The 19,907-nt window shown below is 36.8% G+C and overlaps 1 protein-coding gene across 1 annotated transcript in view; it reads left to right on the top strand.

Annotated features, from left to right (window-relative positions):
• The window catches only part of RRP15 (ribosomal RNA processing 15 homolog), a 40,133-nt gene that overhangs the window by 6,878 nt on the left and 13,348 nt on the right, over positions 1 to 19,907 (top strand). The window contains exons 2-4 of the mRNA XM_025892250.2: positions 4,955 to 5,229; positions 7,696 to 7,793; positions 10,383 to 10,584. Coding sequence (XP_025748035.1) covers positions 4,955 to 5,229; positions 7,696 to 7,793; positions 10,383 to 10,584 — 575 coding nt within the window. The remainder of the gene's footprint in view (positions 1 to 4,954; positions 5,230 to 7,695; positions 7,794 to 10,382; positions 10,585 to 19,907) is intronic.

The following is a 19,907-nucleotide window of genomic DNA, read 5'->3' as shown; positions in this document are numbered from 1 at the left end:
TCTTGTTACTTCCCCTCCACAATGACATTAAAATTCTTATCGTGTGTGTCTCTGTGTGTGGTATGTAATCAGCACTTAAATGTTCACTATGGGCTAGGCACTCTTTTAAGAACTTTAATATATATTAACTCATTTAATTATCACAAAACCCCAGTGAAGTCAATACTATTTTATTGCCATTTTTACAGATGGGGATTTTGTATCTGGAGGTGAGATTGGATTCAGGCAGCCTGATTTCTGTGTTCATACTCTTTACTACTAGCTGATCTCTACCAAGTTTTTATGAGGAATTCTGTTTGATTTAGAGTTATTCTAAAGGTGTGAAATAAGTTAAATGTTAACCAATAACCTTAATGCTCCCAGATGGTATTTGTATTTTAAAAGAACAACCTTCTTATCCAATAGAGAAACTTTTTAAAAGTAAGGGCCTAAGGTAAGAGAAAAGCACTAGCAGTTTGGCCTCTTACTGGAAACACACACCTATAATGCTGTAATTTTAAACCGCTTGGTTTTAATTTGGGGGTTAATGTGCATATTTTATTTCTTGGATCGTAAATCAGACCAGCATTTTTATAAACCAGCCAGCTTTTAAAACTCAGGTCTTACTATCCAGTTTCCAGATCCGGTTTCAGCCAGTCTGAACGTCTTGTCATTTCATAAACATCTCACCTTCTTTCATATTCCCATGCCTATGGACATACTGGTTTATTCTGCCTGGAATTCCATTATGATGGAATGCCCATCATAATGATGATTATCATAATTTTAATTTTTAGACAGGGCACTGACTCAGTCAGATCTAGGGCGTTTCTGGTTGTAGATTTAGTGACCATCCCCACCTGCATCTTTGACTGCACTTGGGTTGTGCAGTCTTACTTCTTTGGCCTCCTCCCTTCTCTTGTCATTCAAACCCCTGCTTTACCTAAGAAACAACTTTAATATCATCTTTGTAAAAGACACCCCCAAACAGTCACTCTTTCTTCGTTGCCTTTTTTTTTTTTTTTTTCAGAAGAGCACTGACAAATTTTGCATATTGTAAAACCAAATTTTGTGGTTGGTTAACTGATTTATCTACCCTACTAAACGTAGGACCATCTTCAAGGAGAGAAACCTGGACTTAAATTTTTTGTTTTCCCCTTCCCCATCATTCATGAGTGCTCAGTAAATATTGAAGGACTGTGAGTCTTCTTAAAACTTTATCCTACTTTCTAGCCAACTAACCATATCTGGGACAGATAAATTTGAAAGGGAGCTGGAAGTTTGGGGAAAAGGCAGCGGGAGATGGGAAATGCCTACGTCTACCACAGAATCTTGGAAGTCTAACCATTCCCTGCCAGTATGGTAGCTGGTAGCACTAGCCACATGTGGCTTTTTTTTTTGTTTTTTTTAAGTAGGCTCCACAACCAGCATGAAGTCCAATGTGGGGCTTGAACTCAAGACCCTGAGATCAACAGTCAGACTCTTAATCGACTGAGCCATCCACGTGCCCCCACATGGAGCTTTTTAAATTTAAAGTAATTAAAATGAAAAATTCAGTTCCTTGGTTGTACTGGCTGCATTTGAAGTATTCAGTAGGCTCTGATGCCCAATGGCTAGTGGGCAGCTTTGATAATAGAACATTTCCATGAATGCGGAAAGTTATATTGGAACCATTAGTTATTGCTTCCAGTAAGTGTTCTTTGTAGCCCTTCCTTAATTTCCAGATTCCAAAAATAGAATGCAAACTTAGAGTTAATGTTTAAAATAACACAGAAGGCTTCAAAGGAATTTTACTTACCTGGTGCCCTGGATATATGCACTTAGCTTCTGTTGTTAAAGATCAGTTAGTAGAAAATTTTTAAAAAAATCTCATTTCATAGGATACAGTAAAATTTTAAGAACCAGTTCTGCTGATTTGTTTTATCTTTAGTATCCTAGAAGTAAATCCTGGTTTTTAGTATGCTGGAGGACCTCATTTCATTGGCATTTTTTATTTATATAAAATGTGATCATTTCCATTTGCAGTGAACGCCAGACACCTCTCAGCTAGAACTTCTTTAAAAAAATCAAATAAAAATTATGAATTTAGTGGATTCTTTTAGAATTTGTTGAATTGGTTTATGCAGATTGTATAAAATGGTATTCTAAGACTTTTCACAGATGTATTATGTGCCTGTAATATGCATATTGTGGTAGTCAATCTGGGTAAGAAACATACTAAGAAAAAGAGCCAAAGTCTGGAAGTGGAGAATCGGAGTAGCTCATACAGTTGTAAAGTCTCGTGGCTGTCTCTACAGTGCAACTGAGAAAGTGAAATTGTTGCCATTTGTGTGCGAATGCATTAGGACAGAACACTAGATGTCAGTATTGTAGTTCTGACATTTTACCAGGGGCTGGTGAAACCTATTTTTGATCACCCAGGTAGTCTTCAGTCACACAAACATTTAAGACATTATGTCTCTTTACATTTAGAGAAATTCGTACTAGAAGAAGCACTTGTCAAATAATTGTTTATTTTGTTACTAATACGTGTGCAATGCTGCTGACTCTGAGAAATAAGACGTATAGTATTAACATCTTTATTTTTCAGGTAATTACATTCTCCAAACTTTGCTTCTCAGTGTACTTTCCAGAAACGCTGGTCTGAGGAGGTGCTTCTGAGGGAAAAATTGTGTGACTCTGAAATCTGGTATATAGTAGACACTCAGATTCACTGAATTGAATGATAGTGCTAATAGCTTTTGTTTGGCAAAATCTAGATTTTTTTTTTTTTTTAAGATTTTACTTATTTATTTGACAGAGACACAGCAAGAGAGGGAACACAGACAGGGGGAGTGGGAGAGGGAGAAGCAGGCTTCCCGTGGAGCAGGGAGCCTGATGTGGGGCTTGATCCCAGGACCCTGGGATTATGACCTGAGCCGAAGGCAGACGCTTAACGACTGAGCCACCCAGGCACCCCAAAATCTAGATACTTTTAAAAATACTTTATAAATAGTAAAGTTCTTAAATCACCTATATTCACATGTCAAAGCCTAGAATCACATGTCCACAGATTTCTTAAATTTCCCCAGCATGCAGGATATATAGAAGACTTCAAATTAAATATGTGGCAAATGAGTTTCTATTTAAAACTTTTTTCTCTTTACTGAGAAATGTGCAGCACATTAAGCAGTGGAATTGTTAGCAGTTTCCTTTATTATTTCCGTTACTTTTTGATAACACTGACACACTTTTATCACGCTTTGAAGATACTTTATTTTTACTTGTTTGCTTGAGGCTCATTTTTTCTATACCTATAAAATGTTTTATATGTTTTTATTTGCTGTTTTCTAAGGTTATAAATTTTTATCTTAATGTACTAAATATTAAGTTTTACATATTTTTCATTTCATGAATTTCCAACACTTAAAGGTATTGTGCAAAAGTAATAGCAAAATTGCAGGTATTATAATGATTAGCTAAGTCAGATCTTTCTGGCAGTTCTCTCTTACTTCATGGTTTACAGTCGAGAGACTAGAGAGGATCACTCAGACATTAATAGCCGACTGTACTTTCAGCTCCTATCATTTTGGTCATGGCAGGAAGCTGAATTAAGGGGAAAAAAAAGGCTGAAATGTTACTTGAAAGCAGAATATGTACATTTCGTTGAAATTATTTAAAGAAGAAAGGGGGTCTTAGAGCTGACAAGCAGGTACATTATTTTGAAGTAACAACAAAAAACCATGAGACTTCTCAGAGGTAGAAGCAGAGGTTGTGGTTATAATGCTTAGCTTTGGTATGCGCAGCTGGACCCACGCAGGCTCCCTGAAGGGAAGTGCTTTGTTAGCTCCTCTGCTCCTCACTAAGAAACATTCCAAGTTACTAAGCTATTGGACGATTTTCTCCTTTGAAGTAGTTCCTAATAAGTTCCATCGGCTTCTGAAGAACAAAACAGAAGCTGTCCAAAAGGCTCTGGACCGTATAGATGTATGCGGACTGTGCTGGCTGGTTGTGGTCTTGTTGGTAAAGTACAGTGAACTTCAGAAGTTGAGAAAGGCCACAAAACTTAAACTACAAAAGCTTCTCAATGAGTTGATTTTCAAGCAAGGCCACCGACTAGACTCATATCTGCCAAGCTGCTGACCCCAGTTATTTGAAACTTATAAGATGAACTAGCTGAAATAACCTGTATATGCTTTTTTCGGAGGTTGTGCAGGATACAATTCCAAAAGTACACTTTTGTATCTGCAACTCAGAACTTGATAGTGTCATTCAGTCACCCAGTTGTGCAATTGAATCTTTAGTTTCTTGGGCAGATATTACTTTATTATTTTTCAAGAATGGTAAATACCTAATTTTATAATGTTATATGCAAATTCTATAAAAGGAGGCTGGGTTTTTTGTTTGTTTTGTTTTTTAGACTTTTCTGTACACAAATTCAGAGTTTTAAATATCTGGGTCAAATCCCCAGAGAGGTTATTCTGACTTCTCTGTACCATGGAAACATTTTCTTGATGGATTAAAGTTTTTTGTTTATGAACAAAAAACTTTTTTTTGTTAATGAAAACAAAACTTTCATTTTGTTAATGAAAATTAAAAATAATTTTCATTAGTCTCTTTAAGTAGTTTAATGGCACAAGTAAGGCCCATGGACTTGAACACACCACACCCTACACTGCTCCCATGTCGGCATCTGCCGGCCCCTTGACGATAGGAGGTGGTGTGGGCTGTTGGATTTGTTTCTGTTGCCTGGGTCCTGGGTCCTGGGTGCTGAAGCCCAGCATGGCTGGGCCAGGTCTCTGGGGGCTGATGGCAGTAGGATGGAGGGCCCTTTTGCTCTCTGCTATTACTGTAGCTGTGGAATTCACAAAGTTCCCCTCTTGTGAAAATGAAGACAGATGGAGAACTGTTAGCTTTTTGACGGGTCCTGGGGGTCTGGCATGGCCTTGACAACCTCTTCCTCCAGTGTTAAAGTTTAATTTGTTTCTACTCTTAGGTTCTGTAAGAAGCTGTGGATCAGAAAAGGATGACTTTTCTTCAGATAATGAAGCAGTGGAAGCTGACAATGAAGATGAAGTTGAACTGTGTGGCAATGGAAATGAACATGCAGCTGAAGCTAGTGTTGGAACTAACGTGGGCTGGGCGGATGCCATGGCTAAAATTCTTAACAAAAAAACTCCTAAAAGTAAACCCACTATTCTGGTCAAAAACAGAGAGCTGGAAAAGGAAAAAGAAAAATTAAAGCAAGAGAGACTAGAGAAGAGAAAACAGGTGTGTCTTACCAGTTGTTTTGTAGATTAGATTGTTTGCCTAGTCTAGTCTAGTTCCTATCTGTACCAAATTGTTCCTGGCAGTGTTTGTCCAATTAACATTCCAGTTTTTAACTTGCTTTTTTATGTAGGGTGAATAACCAAGCTTTTGTACAGAGGCCTAGTCTAAATTACTCCATTGAGCATGCTCACTTTTTAATCATCTAAGCAAAGAAATAGAAATTAAACTACTGAGAAATTTAACCTTTTAAACTCAAGTAGATTAGACATGTGGCCATGACTCCTGGGTCTAAATATTCAATTTAGCTGTCCATATGCTAACATTATTAGATTCTGAACCAGTAGAATCATGTTAGTTACTTTTTACTAACAACCTATTTTGTAATACAAATCTGTGAAGATGTCCTTGTCAGGGATTGGTTGCAGTTCTGAAAACGGACTGTTTCACTGCTGAATAAACTCGAATTCATTATACCTTTTAAATCACGGCTAGAAGTTAGACTAGGACAGTCTGCTGATTCAAGGCCAAAGTTGGACTTCAGTTTGCTGTTGTGTTTTATAAGAATAAAGAAACAATAATAAGGTTTTTAAATCCCTTATACTTGATGAAGTATTTCTGTGTCTAAAAAAATAAATATAAAATAAAATACTTGGTTAGTGAAATAAGTACCATTTTTTAATGAAAGAAAAATAACTTTCTATGATCATACTGACAATATAAAAGTAGCTATTTCCAAGAGGTACTTTATAGGTAAAATGAAAGGAAAATAGATTTAGATTGACATATATTTCCTTTTTTTTTTTTAAAGATTTTATTTATTTATTTGAGAGAGAGAGAATGAGAGATAGAGAGCACGAGAGGGAAGAGGGTCAGAGGGAGAAGCGGGCTCCCTGCTCAGCAGGGAGCCCGATGTGGGACTCGATCCCTGGACTCCAGGATCATGACCTGAGCCGAAGGCAGTCGCTTAACCAACTGAGCCACCCAGGCGCCCACATATATTTCCTTTTAATTTCATCATCCCCTTATCTTGTTTCAAGGTGAATTATTTTCTTTGTTCCAAATACTAGTATTCTGTGCAAAAGGCTGTATGGAGATGGAACTTTTTAAGTGTTGCTTTTAGAAATAGAACATACCGTGCTACTCAATATTCTCATTTTACTTTAAGATAACTGATAGCTTTTCAACTGAAAATTTGAATCTTTGTCATCTGGCAAAAGCTGACGGAAGCTTTAAAAATATCAGAATCTTTAATTACCTCTAGTCCCAGTGTTCTAGTCAAAGTAAGAACATTTTGAAGCCAAGAAAAATGAGTCTGTAACTCTAGGCCAGTCCTTTGAGTGCTGGAGATGATACTGTTCACATAATGCATGAAAACACACATGTTGATACCAGAAACAGGACACAGCTGCTACAAATGCTATCATGTATTCCTGCGTGAGTCTGTGTCAATTATCATTGTTTTTTTACTGTTAGATATTATCAGTTTCCAGAATATCAAGTACTTATTTCTGATCATAAGTATAAAAATATACTTCAGAGTTAAAAAATATTTCGGGATTGTGCATACCTTGGGTACTACAGATAATGAAGAATCAACTGTTTTAAACCTAAAAGTAAGATTTCTAAATTTCTGGCATAATCTGATAGTGAATTTCATGACAAAGTAAATTATCTGATTTGGGAGGAATCTATTCTTTTTAGAAAGGAATCAGGCTAATCTTTATAGTGAGCAGGAATTTGATTTTACTATGCTAGACATTTTCATTAATACAAAAATAAGAGATTAGATGGATGCAGAAAAGGAATAGGTAAAAGGTGATTTTTTTTTTTCTTCCCACTGATTCTTATTACTACTGCCTTTGATGCTCACTAGCTTCCTGGTGATCAGTTCATCATATTCAGTATATTTGATCTTAGGTGATATTTTGGCCTGAGACAGCAGTATATACTGATGCAGTGTATTGGTGTGGCAAGTCAGGTGCCTAGGACCAGAGTACTCCTGGATACAATGCTATTATTTTAAAAGCTGATACAAATTTTTTTAATTATTCTGACTGCTGAGAAAGACAGTTTCTGAAAAATAAACACTGTTTAAACTTGTGGTTATCAAAGCCAGTAGTTTGGGATCTTCCTGATGCTTACCTCTGATCTGGTGGTGGCAGGCCAGCATGTGGCTCTCTCACACCTTACCTTGTCCTGCCTGCCTCAGTATCCTGGCAGCTCTCCAGGCCCCTGCTGTCAGAGAGCATGACGGAAACTCACTTTGTGCTTCTCACATGACATGCTGAGTGCTAACCACAGGCCTCCTGAGCTGAACCCCTAAAAGTGTGGGGTTTTTTCAGTCCCTGTGACAAACTAAGCCAGAATGATTTATTACCTTTGTCCTTTCACAGAGTATCATATCAAAGTATGCTGCACTTTCAAAAATGCCTAATATTCTTTCACATAACAATATTTATAACACAGCTTGATAAGAAGCGGGAATGGGAAATGATGTGCAGAGTAAAGCCAGATGTTGTCAAAGACAAAGAAACAGAGAGAAATCTTCAGAGAATTGCAACAAGGTAAGATTGTTTTTGCCCTTTAAGAAATAAGTATATTAAAGCTTTGATAGTGATCCATTTCTGACTTAACCTGATTCTTAAACTCTGCCTTCCCAGAGCCAAGTGATTTATATCAAAACCTGCCTATTTAATCCTGAATTCAACCAAAGATTTTACAGGTCTCAGGAGGCAAGAATATAACGTCCTCAGTGTATATTTGGTTTGAACCTATTGCAAATCATATTGTTTTTGTAGTCAGGAGAACAGTGTAATTAGACATGCATTTCTCTTACCATGGTTGTCTGAGTTTATGGCAATAGATTATTTTTGTTATCTTACATTGTACTTAGGGCATAACCAGTTTTGCATTACAGTAGCTTTATGCCGTCCTTTCACTCTGAATTTTTTTTTATCATTGGCACCAAATGTTTATTTGATGCCCTCTGTGTCCAGAGATAAATAGAATCTGGTGGCTGCCAGGTGGTCCTTGCCTGCTCACCGGTAGGAATTACAGTCTCTTTGAGATTAGAGGTACGTCCTGTGTGTTGGGAACTTAAAGCAGGAGATTGTCAGGGGAGTTGGGGAAGATTTCACAGAGGAGAGAACATTTGAGCAGCTACTTGAAGAATATAGCAGTTCTGCTTAGTGGAATTATTTTTTATTTTCTAGTTACCTACATTATTTGGGTCATTTTTTAATCCATATGAGTGTTCTATAGTGAGATACATAGAGCCAGACTGCTAGGTTCAAATCCCAGCACTGACTTATTACCCCTCCTTGGGCTTGCTACCTAATTTTTCCTTTTCAGTATATTTACATAAAAAAACAGCAGAATATTATATCTACCCTGCAGGATTTCTCTGAGAATTAAATAAATTAAAAACATATAAAGAATTTAGAAAAGTACATGGTTGGTGCATGAGAGTAAGTGCCTCCTTAAATTTTATACCTGAGACACCTCACTTGATGGTCCCAGCCCTGCTCCTAAAGGGTATGGAATTTTACCCTCCATATAAACTAATAAGTTAGTCTGTTAGTTTCCTGGATACTGCCAGAAGACAAGAGACTTTGGGTCAGAGACTTGATTACTCTTGGCAAAGCAGTAGCGATAGCGTCACATTTCCACTGGTTCCCTTTATCCCTCAGTGGTAACACAGGTGCCCCCGTATGGACGCTTGAGCATGCAGTGGGTTGCGTTACAGAAGAACACTCTGCTTTTTTGGTGAATGGTAACAAGCCTGCTCTTTGCCTTGGGGGGGAGACGTTACCTCATCTCTCAAGGTTGCATCCTACAAACTCAACACTCAGAAATGACCTGTGTAACGAACAGTCAGGACCTTGCATCCTTGAAAACCCTAGCAAGAGTGTGCAGGGATACTCAGGTTCCATGGCAGAGTGCCTCTCCCAGTGATAGAATTTTAGAGCTGGGAAGGATGGTAATGGTTTAAGTCAGTATTGTCCAGTAGAAATATAATGGGAGCTACATATATAATGTAAAACTTTTTTGTAGCCACATTGAATACAGTAAAAAAAAAAAAGATTAATTGTACTAATGTGTTTTATTGAACCTAAAATATTCAAATTATTTTTTATTTTATCATATAATCAGTATAAAACAATTACCAATGAGATTTTAAAATTCTCTTTTTTCATATTAAATCTTCAATATATTCAGTCTGTATTTTAAACTTGGAACATATTGCAATTTGGACTAGCCAGCCACATTTCATGGCTCACTAGCTACATGTGGCTCATGGCTGCTGTGATGGACACTGCAGGTCTTAATCCTCAGAATTCTTCTTGGAATGAACTTAACTATAGACCAAAGTATTTAAATAAGTATTTCATTTTAAAATAGGATTTTAAAATTCGTTTTATATCGGGGCACCCGGGTGGCTTAGTCAGGCGTCTGCCTTTGGCTTGGGTCGTGACCCCAGGGTCCTGGGATTGAGAGCCCCATATCGGGCTCCCTGCTCAGTGGGGAGCCTGCTTTGCCCTCTGTCTGCTGCTTCCCCTGGTTGTGCTTGCACATGCTCTCTCTGTCAAAGGAATAATTTTTTTTAAAAAATTAGTTTTATATCATAGGAGTTGCAGATAACATAACAATACTTTTTAAGCCACTTGAGTATTATTATTTCCATTTAGAGATGAAACTGAAATCTAGAAAACCTTTCCTAGGGTCAGATGGTTAGACAGCTAATTCTCTTTCCATTGCATTGTGATGTCTTCAATTACTGTGGGAAGCCTGCTGCTCCCTCTCCCACTCCCCCTGCTTGTGTTCCCTCTCTTGCTGTGTCTCTCTCTGTCAAATAAATAAAAGCTTTAAAAAAAAAAGGTAATTTTTAGTTCTAATTGCACAAAAGTTGATTTAGAAAGATGAAAACTGAAAAATCACATATCAGTCCACATATATTTATTTTCTATTCAGAAATTTGTACTCATTCATTGAAATGTATGTTCATTTTTTTAGATTCAGCTCTTCATTTGAGTGCCTATTAAATGCTTGCCTCTTTCCTAAGCAGTAAAAACACATTGTTCTTATCCTCACAGTTTGTATCCTAGTGTAACTGTTACTTAACTGTGTTACCCTGGTCATTTTATATTCTATAGAGGTGTGGTACAGTTATTTAATGCTGTTCAAAAGCACCAAAAGAATGTTGATGAAAAGGTTAAAGAAGCTGGAAGCTCTATTAGAAAACGTGCTAAGTTGATATCGACTGTTTCCAAGAAAGATTTCATCAGTGTTCTGAGAGGGATGGATGCAAGTACAAGTGAGAAAAGTTCGACTGGAAGGAACTTGAAAGCCAAACAGGTGAGACTTTTATATAGGATTCAGTGCATCAGACTTTTAGTTCTTAAAATAAAGTTTTGGGGTGAAAAAGCACACTATAAATTTAAAAGTTTGTGTTCTTAAGTTTCATGATGATTTATTCAGTATGGAAGTTGCCAGTTATAGGTGACATACATACCCCTGCTGTTAGAACTCAGGAACCAATGGATTTGGGTAAATCTTTTAGAGATACTAGGTCTCTCCCATCTGAAATCCTGCCTTTTGTGCATTTTGGAGACTAGAAACCTAAGTGAGGGATACAGCTTCAGTTTGCGACTTTGACCCACAGAGGTAATTGTGATGGCATATAACTTCTAAAATTTGAAGGATCAGAGCTTTGGGGAACATAACGGAAGGTCATTCTTGCATGAGGTTGCTTGGTGATATTTGACTAGTTGGAAGATGAAGAGTATAAATACTCTTCTGTACTTCGGCATGGTAACCTTGCTCCTTTTGACCTGTGGACTCCAAAGGTTGCCTTTCTAAAAGGTACCAGGTGAAAGGTTTTGAAATGTGCTTTATTCTGAAAAGGGCTGTTTTGTTTTGTTTTGTTTCTTAATTAAAGTAAAGTACTGGTGTGTTTGATGGCTTAATTTCTATTGCCAACAAAAAGTACTTTAATCAGGAGTCTCTGTTGTAAGTTTTTTGTTTGTCTTTTGGTTTGCCAGTTGAAACTCTGGCAAGAAGAGCATTTAGGAATTTCATGCTAACCTAGAGCTGAAGTATTTTTCAAGTCCTTTGATTGAGTTGCCATTTTACCTAAATTAGACAAAAGGTTTCTAAGCTATTTAACTTTGTCTATCTCTTGCATGTTAAAGGACCCAAATTGTTATTTATTTATTTATTTACTTATTTATTTATTCAAAGATTTTATTTATTTATTTGAAAGATAGAAATGGCGACAGAGATAGCGAGAGAGAGCACGAGCAGGGAGGTGAGGGAGAGCGGGCTCCCCACCTGATGGGAGCCCGATGTGGGGCTCGATCCCAGGACTCTGGGATCATGACCTGAGCCAAAAGCAGACACTTAACGACTGAGCCACCCAGGTGCCCCCTCAAATTATTTTTTAATTATCTACGTAATACTGCTGCTCACTGCTGTAGCTATTTTAAAGTGTCAGAATTAATTACAAACACATGAATACTATGTTTGGGGGTCGTTACTTTTTAGTTAAAAAATCTAACCTGCTGGGGCGCCTGGGTGGCTCAGTTGGTTAAGCGACTGCCTTCAGCTCAGGTCATGATCCTGGAGTCCTGGGATCGAGTCCCGCATCGGGCTCCCTGCTCAGCGGGGAGTCTGCTTCTCCCTCGGACCCTCCCCCCTCTCATGCTGTCTCTCTCTATCTCATTCTCTCTCTCAAATAAATAAATAAAATCTTAAAAAAAAAAAATTAAAAAAAATAAAATAAAAAATAAAAAAAAAAATCTAACCTGCTGTGTTCTCATGAGGGACATTTTATTCTAAAAACTGGAGAAAGATCTAGCAGCATTAAATGAGAGAGTTAGTAGGAAGATGGAAAAAGAAGACTTATTTTTTTCTTTTTTCTATTCATTTCAGAACGACTTTAATAGAAGCATTTGTTTTTGCTTTGGTATTATTTTTTTCATGAGTTACGGAAATATATGAAGGGTTCTTTCCAATACCATTGTTGCGTTTTTTTCTTACCATTTGCACTTTTGCCCTTGACTTTGTTTTTTTCTACTTCACTGTCAAACTGAAGTGGTTTTGCTCTAAAAGTAATTTGTTTCTAGAACTTCTTACCCCATACTAACAACATCTTGCTACATTTCTTTTAAAAATGTTGCTTTCACTTTGATTTCATATTTATAGAACAACCATCAGACTCTCTTTATTGGACTTGATTTTGCATCTGAATAATATAAAAGTACTATAATATTTGTAATTGGATCAGTTATTAATATCAAAAATATCTGCCTAGTTGTACCTGGTGTTATCCTTGTATCTTTTAAAAAAGTCTTGCAATTCAGATAGATGACTTCAATTAAATAAGTAGATTAAAAACTTCTAAATTAGTATGTCTAGACTGCATGTGATCATCAGTTACATTAGGTACTGTAAGAAGTAAATTAAGAGGCTGCCCTATTCGTGGGGGGGATTGTGATGTGACTGTCATATTCAGTTAGGACATAGATTAGTGAACCGGTGTAAGTTACCGGGAATAGGTGGACTTTTAAAGCAGTTGAAGAGAAGGAGGGAAGGGAAGGTTGGGAGTAGTATGCCAAAACATGATTCAAAATGAGACATGGATTAACGAAATGGATAAAGAAGGATACTAATTAAGTAGAAAAATAAAATTTTCTTTTTTTCTCATATTTTACCTTTTCCTAGCACCATTGCTACTGCACCTTTTCTATGCTCCTTCCCTTCTCAGACAGTCCGAGAGAAGAGCTTTAGGGAAATTCTTGTCCCTTTCCTGGGCATAAAGGGTCAGAACACAGCCTTTTTATCCTGTGTTCCTAATATTATGAAATCTTTACCATTAGAGTCCATCCACGTATAAACTGGATTCACTGGCAACTATCAGGATACCAATCTGGAGATACCTTCATTATGTCTTCAGCTCCTTTACCCTATTACACCTGTTATTTGTAGTTGTGACATTAATGTCTATGTTCAAAAACAAAAAAGAGCCATTAGTTTTATATTAAGAAAGCTGGATAAAATTGTAGTAATATAAACTAGAGGTTGGATCCATTCTGTGAACATACATTAGGGGTGCTTTTGGTTGTGTCTGGTTTTTGTTTTTGTTTTCTTATTCCTTAGGAACACTCAGAACTTGGAAATTTATTTTTAAGAGCCCCTTTTCAAGAATTTCTATACTCCTGCAAGATACAAGAAGTTTTAAGGCATTGTGACAGATGTTTCTTAACTATGTTATGATTCTGAACAAGATACTTTTCTGAGTACCTTTTTTTTTTTTTTTTTTTTTTTGGCATTAAATGCATTTTATTTTGAAAGCAATAGGAGCATGGTTCCAGAAGGGAACTTGTGACTAAAAAAATTGCCAGTACTCTTCCCCATCCCTCTCTGCCCCTTGCTATGCTCCCTTCCAAGGTAAAGATTTTCAATTCTTAGATCTTTGTTGTGGTATTTACCTCTGTATCTTAAATAATATTTAGACTATTTTTTAAATCAATATTAGATACCTTTTATGGAAGACAAAGAATTGTCATTCTTTCCTTTGCTGCCATACCTCCCACACTGTGTCCTTCTAATGTAAGCATATTAATGCTTTTAGCTAAATCAGTATTCAATGTAAACATCATTTACTCCTGAACAAAGTAATGTAAGATAATACTTCTTTATTCTTCAACTTAGCTTCCTTACAGTTTTTGTTTTCCTAGAGCTAACAGTTGCCTCTTTTTTTTTCTTTAAACCCTTCTCAGTACTATTTTCTCCGTGGTCATGGTGCTGCAATGTGGACGGGCGGTTCTTTACCCTGGTCCGCACTTGGACTTTGCTCTGTCACTGTCCTGGGAATTCCCTTTGCTTCTTCCCTTTGCAGTAGCCTCTGTTTCTTGGACTGTCTTCTTATTTCTTGTCTTTCACTCTCATTTTGATAAGGTCACATTTACCAGTTGCTGTCTGGAAAAGGGTATAGGATATCTTCATTTTTAGTTGGATTATATGTAGTAGATGGAACAGTGGCCCCTTTAATGCTGAGTTTGTGTTCTAATTCCTAGAACCTATAAAATGTACCTTAGTTAGAGAAGGGGTCTTTGCAGATATAGTTAATTTAAGGATCTTGAGGTGAAGAGATTATCCCGGATTATCTGGGTGGGTTCTGAATCCAGTGTTCAGTATCCTCACAAGAGATGCACAGGGGAGATTCGACAGAAGTGGAAAGGCAAAGTAGCCACAGACGCAGAGGTTGGGGTGATGTGGCCGCAAGTCAAACAGCGTTCAGTATGTAGGCTTACTCAATACGGTCTCTTTGTATTAATCAGTGTTCCTGAGTTCAAGACTTTTCTGGTTTAAAGTCTTCAGAGACTAAACTACGTGTCCATGGTAATGTCTGTCACCTGCCTCCATAAACCAGGAAGGGAAATTAAAAGTCTGTGTGCTTCTTACACAGACTGTCAGCCAATCCTGTATTTTTATCCCACCCTCCCATCCACCTCCCCGCTTGCCTCCAGTTCCTGAGCATGGATCCAGTTTCTCACATAAACATTCGCTTTCCTTCTCTCCAGTTGGTTATCACTGCCCTACCCAGTTTTCATTTATGTCCCCAAACTTGTTGGCATATTGTATCTGTAGTTATTTTCCCATCTGATTTTTTCCTTGTTTGTTTATAACTTTTGATACTTTTAATTTTAGTGGGCTTTCCATAAGAATTAGAGATAAATGCATGTCTGCTGTTTAATTGGAAGACTTCCTTTTTATTTTAAAAGCAAAAAGGTTAATCTTATTGTAACTTCTTATTGCTTCAATGGAATTATTGGGAGTCTTAAATTAATTATAAGGTATTTCACAAGCAGTAAATCTTTCAGTATTTGAAAGTGGGCATTTTTAGTGTTTTGAAGTGGATTATTTTAAAAAATACTTGTTTATAGACATTTTTTTCTAAAATTTTAGCCTTATGAAGAGGAAGATGTCCACTGAAAGCAGATATGTGCCCCTCCTGTATTTATCTGGATTTGTGTTTTCTTGGAAACCAGCTTTGTGATCATCTCTATCCTTTAAGGATCTTCAGATATTTGGATTCATGTTCTGGCATATCTGTGGTTAACATTGTTTCTTAGGAAGTAAAGAAGAAAAGAGAGTGCATGATCTTTTAAAAATTTGTCTAGTATGTTTATTTTTAATCTCATAGATAAGCAGAATTACTAAATCATTTCTTTACACAACATGTAGCTATGATTTCTAAATCTGTTTTAAGCGTCACATATATTGTGCCCTACATATCTACATTTGATTCATTTCATTTTATATTTCTGTATTTACTATTTTTGTGAGCTACAATTTCAGCTGTTCAAAGTCTGCTTGTTCCATTTAAAAACCATAATCTTCTTCAAAGGCTTTTGGTGCCTGGATTGGAGCAAAGTTTTTGTATGTTCCAGAGACTGCCTTTCACATCATTAGCTGTTTATCAGAGTATTTTTAACTTTCTGATTCTGCTGACTTGGATAATATTGTTGCCCTTAGAATTTTTTTAATCTGTTTTGTCTTAATTTTATTGTATGCAATCATTATTTCTGGAATAAAGTAGTTGGGAAGGCCTTCCTTAGAGGCAAAAAAGGTATAATCGCTTTTTAAAGATCATTTTTAGGGCAAGAGATTTTTGAAAAGACATAAGTATTTGTCGGACTGATACATTAAATTACATTTGAATCATTAATTACTATATTTTTTGGAGCTGAACCCAAATACTGTAAAGTAAAACAAAAACAAAAAAGTACTTGATGGGCTCATTTCAGAAGAGATAACAGCTAATATTTGTAAATCAAAAAGCCTTCACTAGAACTTAGGGGGAGAGGTATTCTAAGTATTTTTGTCTATTAAAAAAATGAGCTGTTTCCTCTGTTACATAGGTAAGGGTTAACTTTTTTTCTTAATAGCAGTTGCACATCTCTTTCATCATGGGAAATCAGGTCATTTGTATAGTGGATGTACATCACGTTAATAACTGTACAGATTATACCTCTGTCATTCACAAATTTAACGATCTGTTTTTTTCTTTTAAATTCCTTATATTGCAAAGCTTATGTGCAGAAGTAAGTCACTTATTTGTGAGTTCACTGCCCAATATCTACTTCTCAATAATGCCCATTGTTTTCTCAATTCACTAACATGTCATGTCACAATAAATCTTGTTATATCAGTATTAGAGACTTAGTTAATTTTTGTTTTTTTATTTTATGTATATTTTTGTGAAATAGGGCCGTGACAAAGAATGCTGTTAGTGGACGTGAGAAAGCCTAAGAAAAGAGTGATTCTTATCCAAAAAATAGAAATTTGGGGTAAAGTATTAAATGTTAAATTCAGTAGAAGTTTGGTTCTTGGGAATAAAGCAGTCCACTAAATATTTCATATGGAAACAAGAAGAGAAACCACTTGACAATTGCTTAAGCAAGTGTTCCAGGTAGTATAGATGGTATGTTGCTTATGAAATTAGAAGGTAGTGAAGCTGGAAAAATTATGATGGGAGGATGTTCATAGAAAACATGACTCTCAAGAGGAATGTGCTTCAGGAGAATACAAGACACTTAGCTTTAGTTTTAAAAAGTCATGAAGCAAACATAGTGAAGGCACTTGTTCATTCACTGGACTAACCCAGTCTGTGGGTAAAGGTGCTTTGAGTATCTAAAGAAGCATTTTCATTTTATAATATGAATTCTGATGATAAACAGGAAAAGAAGGACCCTTTCTGAGTGGCATTTCTGTTGAAATGTTTACCTTCAAGCTAAAGAATTTCATGAAGAAAGTCATAAATTAGAAAAAGTGTTCAGTGCTATTGAAACTAGCCTATTTTGAAATAGAATCTTTGAAAACACTTAAAAAAATGAAATAAGTGTCAGAGAATGAAGTCATAATGAGTAGGTATTTTCACAAGTAGTAGTCCAAGGAAAAGCAACGGGCAATCATTGTGCTGCTGTAGGGGAGGAAAGCCTACCAGTTCTCAGTTTTTCACATCCTTTATAATTTCCTTTCCTTTTTCTTCTTTCGTAGAGGTTGGGATATCTGGTGTTTGCTGTTAGGTGGGGGGCTGGCAAAAGGGATCCTGAGGAAGTAGGTTGGCCTCACATTTTTAAGTCTTCAGTCTTCTGTTAAGGCACTTGGACCTTACTCCTTAGGCATTTGGGAGCCAGTTGTAATTTTCATCAGGTAAGTGACATGATCAGATTTGATTATTTTTAAGGAAAAGAAGACTGAAGGATGGAAGGGTATCAGAAGACCAACCAGTGGGAGACAGTTGCCATAAAGCAAGAGGGGAAAACCTGAACTAGGGTGTGGTGGTGTGGGGGTTGATGGAAAAGGAAAACTAGGTTGGAGAGGTAGTTTTAAGGTATAGATTGATTTGATTTGGAACTAAAATGATTCAGAGGGGTCGGGGAGGGGGGACTTGTGATGACTGCGAGGTTTACAGTTTGGGAGATCCAGAAATGGTGACAGCTTTCACAAAATTGAAACTATAAAAGGTGGAACGTGTTTGGGGGATAAAGGCTTATTTTATTTTATATCCCAGTATAGTTAACCTACAGTATGATACTAGCTTCAGGTGTACAATATGGTGATTCCACACATCTATACATCACCCAGTGCTCATCACAAGTGCACTTCCTAATCCCCATCTCCTATTTCATCTACCTCCCCTCGAGAGATGAAGACTTGTATAAGATGAAGTTGTAATCAGGAATGAGAATGACCATAAAGAGCAGGTTAAACATGGCAGGTGTGGGGTGAGGCACTTGGTCAGTGCAGGAGACATGACACAGAGGAGCGGGCTCCCAGAATAGCAGTGTGTATGAAGCCCCTTGTTGCCGAAGCTCATGAGTCCTGTATGTCTTTGTAGGGCCCTAAAACAATTTACCTGTTTACCTAGTCAGGGAAGGTGCATAATGTATTTTAGAGTTTTTTTCACATAATTAAATTTAAATGTTTCTAAGTTTAAAGAATTTGTTTTCAATTATTTGGAGAGAATTCTATAATCCAGAACCTGTAAATAACCACTCCTGGACCAAATAAATGGAAGGCCGCATATCGACTACATACCATCATGTAAGAAGGCACATTGACGTATTCTGTGATGTTGACCCTGAGTGGTTTTTAAAAAGATTAAATTGTGTTTAGGACACTCTGTTTAAGGAAGCAACAACAATTTATATTTTGTATAAGAAAGGTTCTCATAAAAAATTTCAGTTTTAATCCCTCAGGAATAGTTCTTTCCTTACCCCATTCAGAACATGTAGAGAGAGATGTTTTCCCGATATGTTGAATAATCAGGATTTAATGTAGAGCCATTATTTTTTCCCCTTACTTTCCAAAGTTGTGGTTATTCCTTTTACTCTTTTCTTGAAAAGTTGACTAAATCCATTCAAATTTCTTGGAATTTAAGAGTCTGTTTCCTTAAAGGCGGGACTGAAGCAAATATGCATATGATGCATTTTAAATCTGAATCTCAAAAGAGAATATATGAGCTGCTGTTAGGAAAGCATTGACTATATGTTACGCAAACTCTTGAATTACAGACTTGCACGGTTTTCATTTATTTGAAATTGCCAATGTATCACATTCACCTTTGGTTATAATGAAGCCAAAATAATAATTGCGTAGTAAGCGAAAATGTTAGCTAGTTTCTGTTAGAAAGTAATTTTCTTAGTGATTGCTGGACAACAAATTTCAGTGAAAAATCCCCAGGAGAACAAGTTATTGGGGGAGAAAGGTGTATTTTTTTTCCTGATTTTTGTGATAATGAGCAGTTACTTGAAATGTCAAACATAGAGGTAAGTTTAGGGGGCTTTGTTTCTCATACATTTTTCATTAATGGCCATCACACAATTCCTTTATAGCTGGGTATTTAGTGGTGGAAATACTTTTGAAATACCTGGCTTCTTTGGTATGTTAGTAACATAGACCTAGACTCTGCACTGCTGTCTTCTGTTAAAACTGTACGTTCCGTAGGGTTCAGAAACCTACTGAATTCCTGCTCCCAAAGAAGGAAACCTAGGAATGGAGGGACTCTGCACACAGCTCCCTAGGTGGTCCCCTGGCAGTTGTCAGGATTTAGTTTTTAGCTGGTGTTGGGGAAATGGAAGGCAGGCAACGGGGTAGAGAACGATACTGTCCTTAAATTGCCCCTGCATTGCACGCCAACAGTGTTTTACTCTCACATAAAAGCAGCTCTGGCTGGAATGTGTGGAATTCTAACTTTGTAAATAATTCAGCTTAATGTTTGTTTACTGAAAAGGCCTAAATAGATTAGAGTTTAGACAAAAGAGAGACTCCAAAGTTTGAAATGAGAATGAGCATGATTCTACACATTGCTATTGATGGGAACAGCTTAAAGTCCGTTTCTCAACTCCTTTCAAAATAGGCTGTTTAGCTTTAATGTCGCGTGGTTTCGGATTTGGACAGCAGTTGTAATCAAAGCAAACTTACGTTTGGCACTGTGGTGCATACACCATTTTGACATGGGGGAAATATGGGTATGAGAGAAGCATAAGAACTAATTACGGAGCTTCTGTAGAAATCTTAGTTACTGTTAAAATAATTACTAATGGTGCCATAGGTCTCCTGGCTCTATTTGAAGATATGTGCTATTTGAAGTTGCTGAAATGGATGTG

This window comes from Callorhinus ursinus, unplaced genomic scaffold (genome assembly GCF_003265705.2).
Source record: "Callorhinus ursinus isolate GAN/ISIS: 27379988/994484 unplaced genomic scaffold, GSC_fseal_2.0 scaffold54, whole genome shotgun sequence".
In the NCBI taxonomy this organism is placed as follows: Eukaryota; Metazoa; Chordata; class Mammalia; order Carnivora; family Otariidae; genus Callorhinus; species Callorhinus ursinus.
Note: the sequence above shows the minus strand (reverse complement) of the source record. Positions and strands in the feature narration are given on the sequence as shown.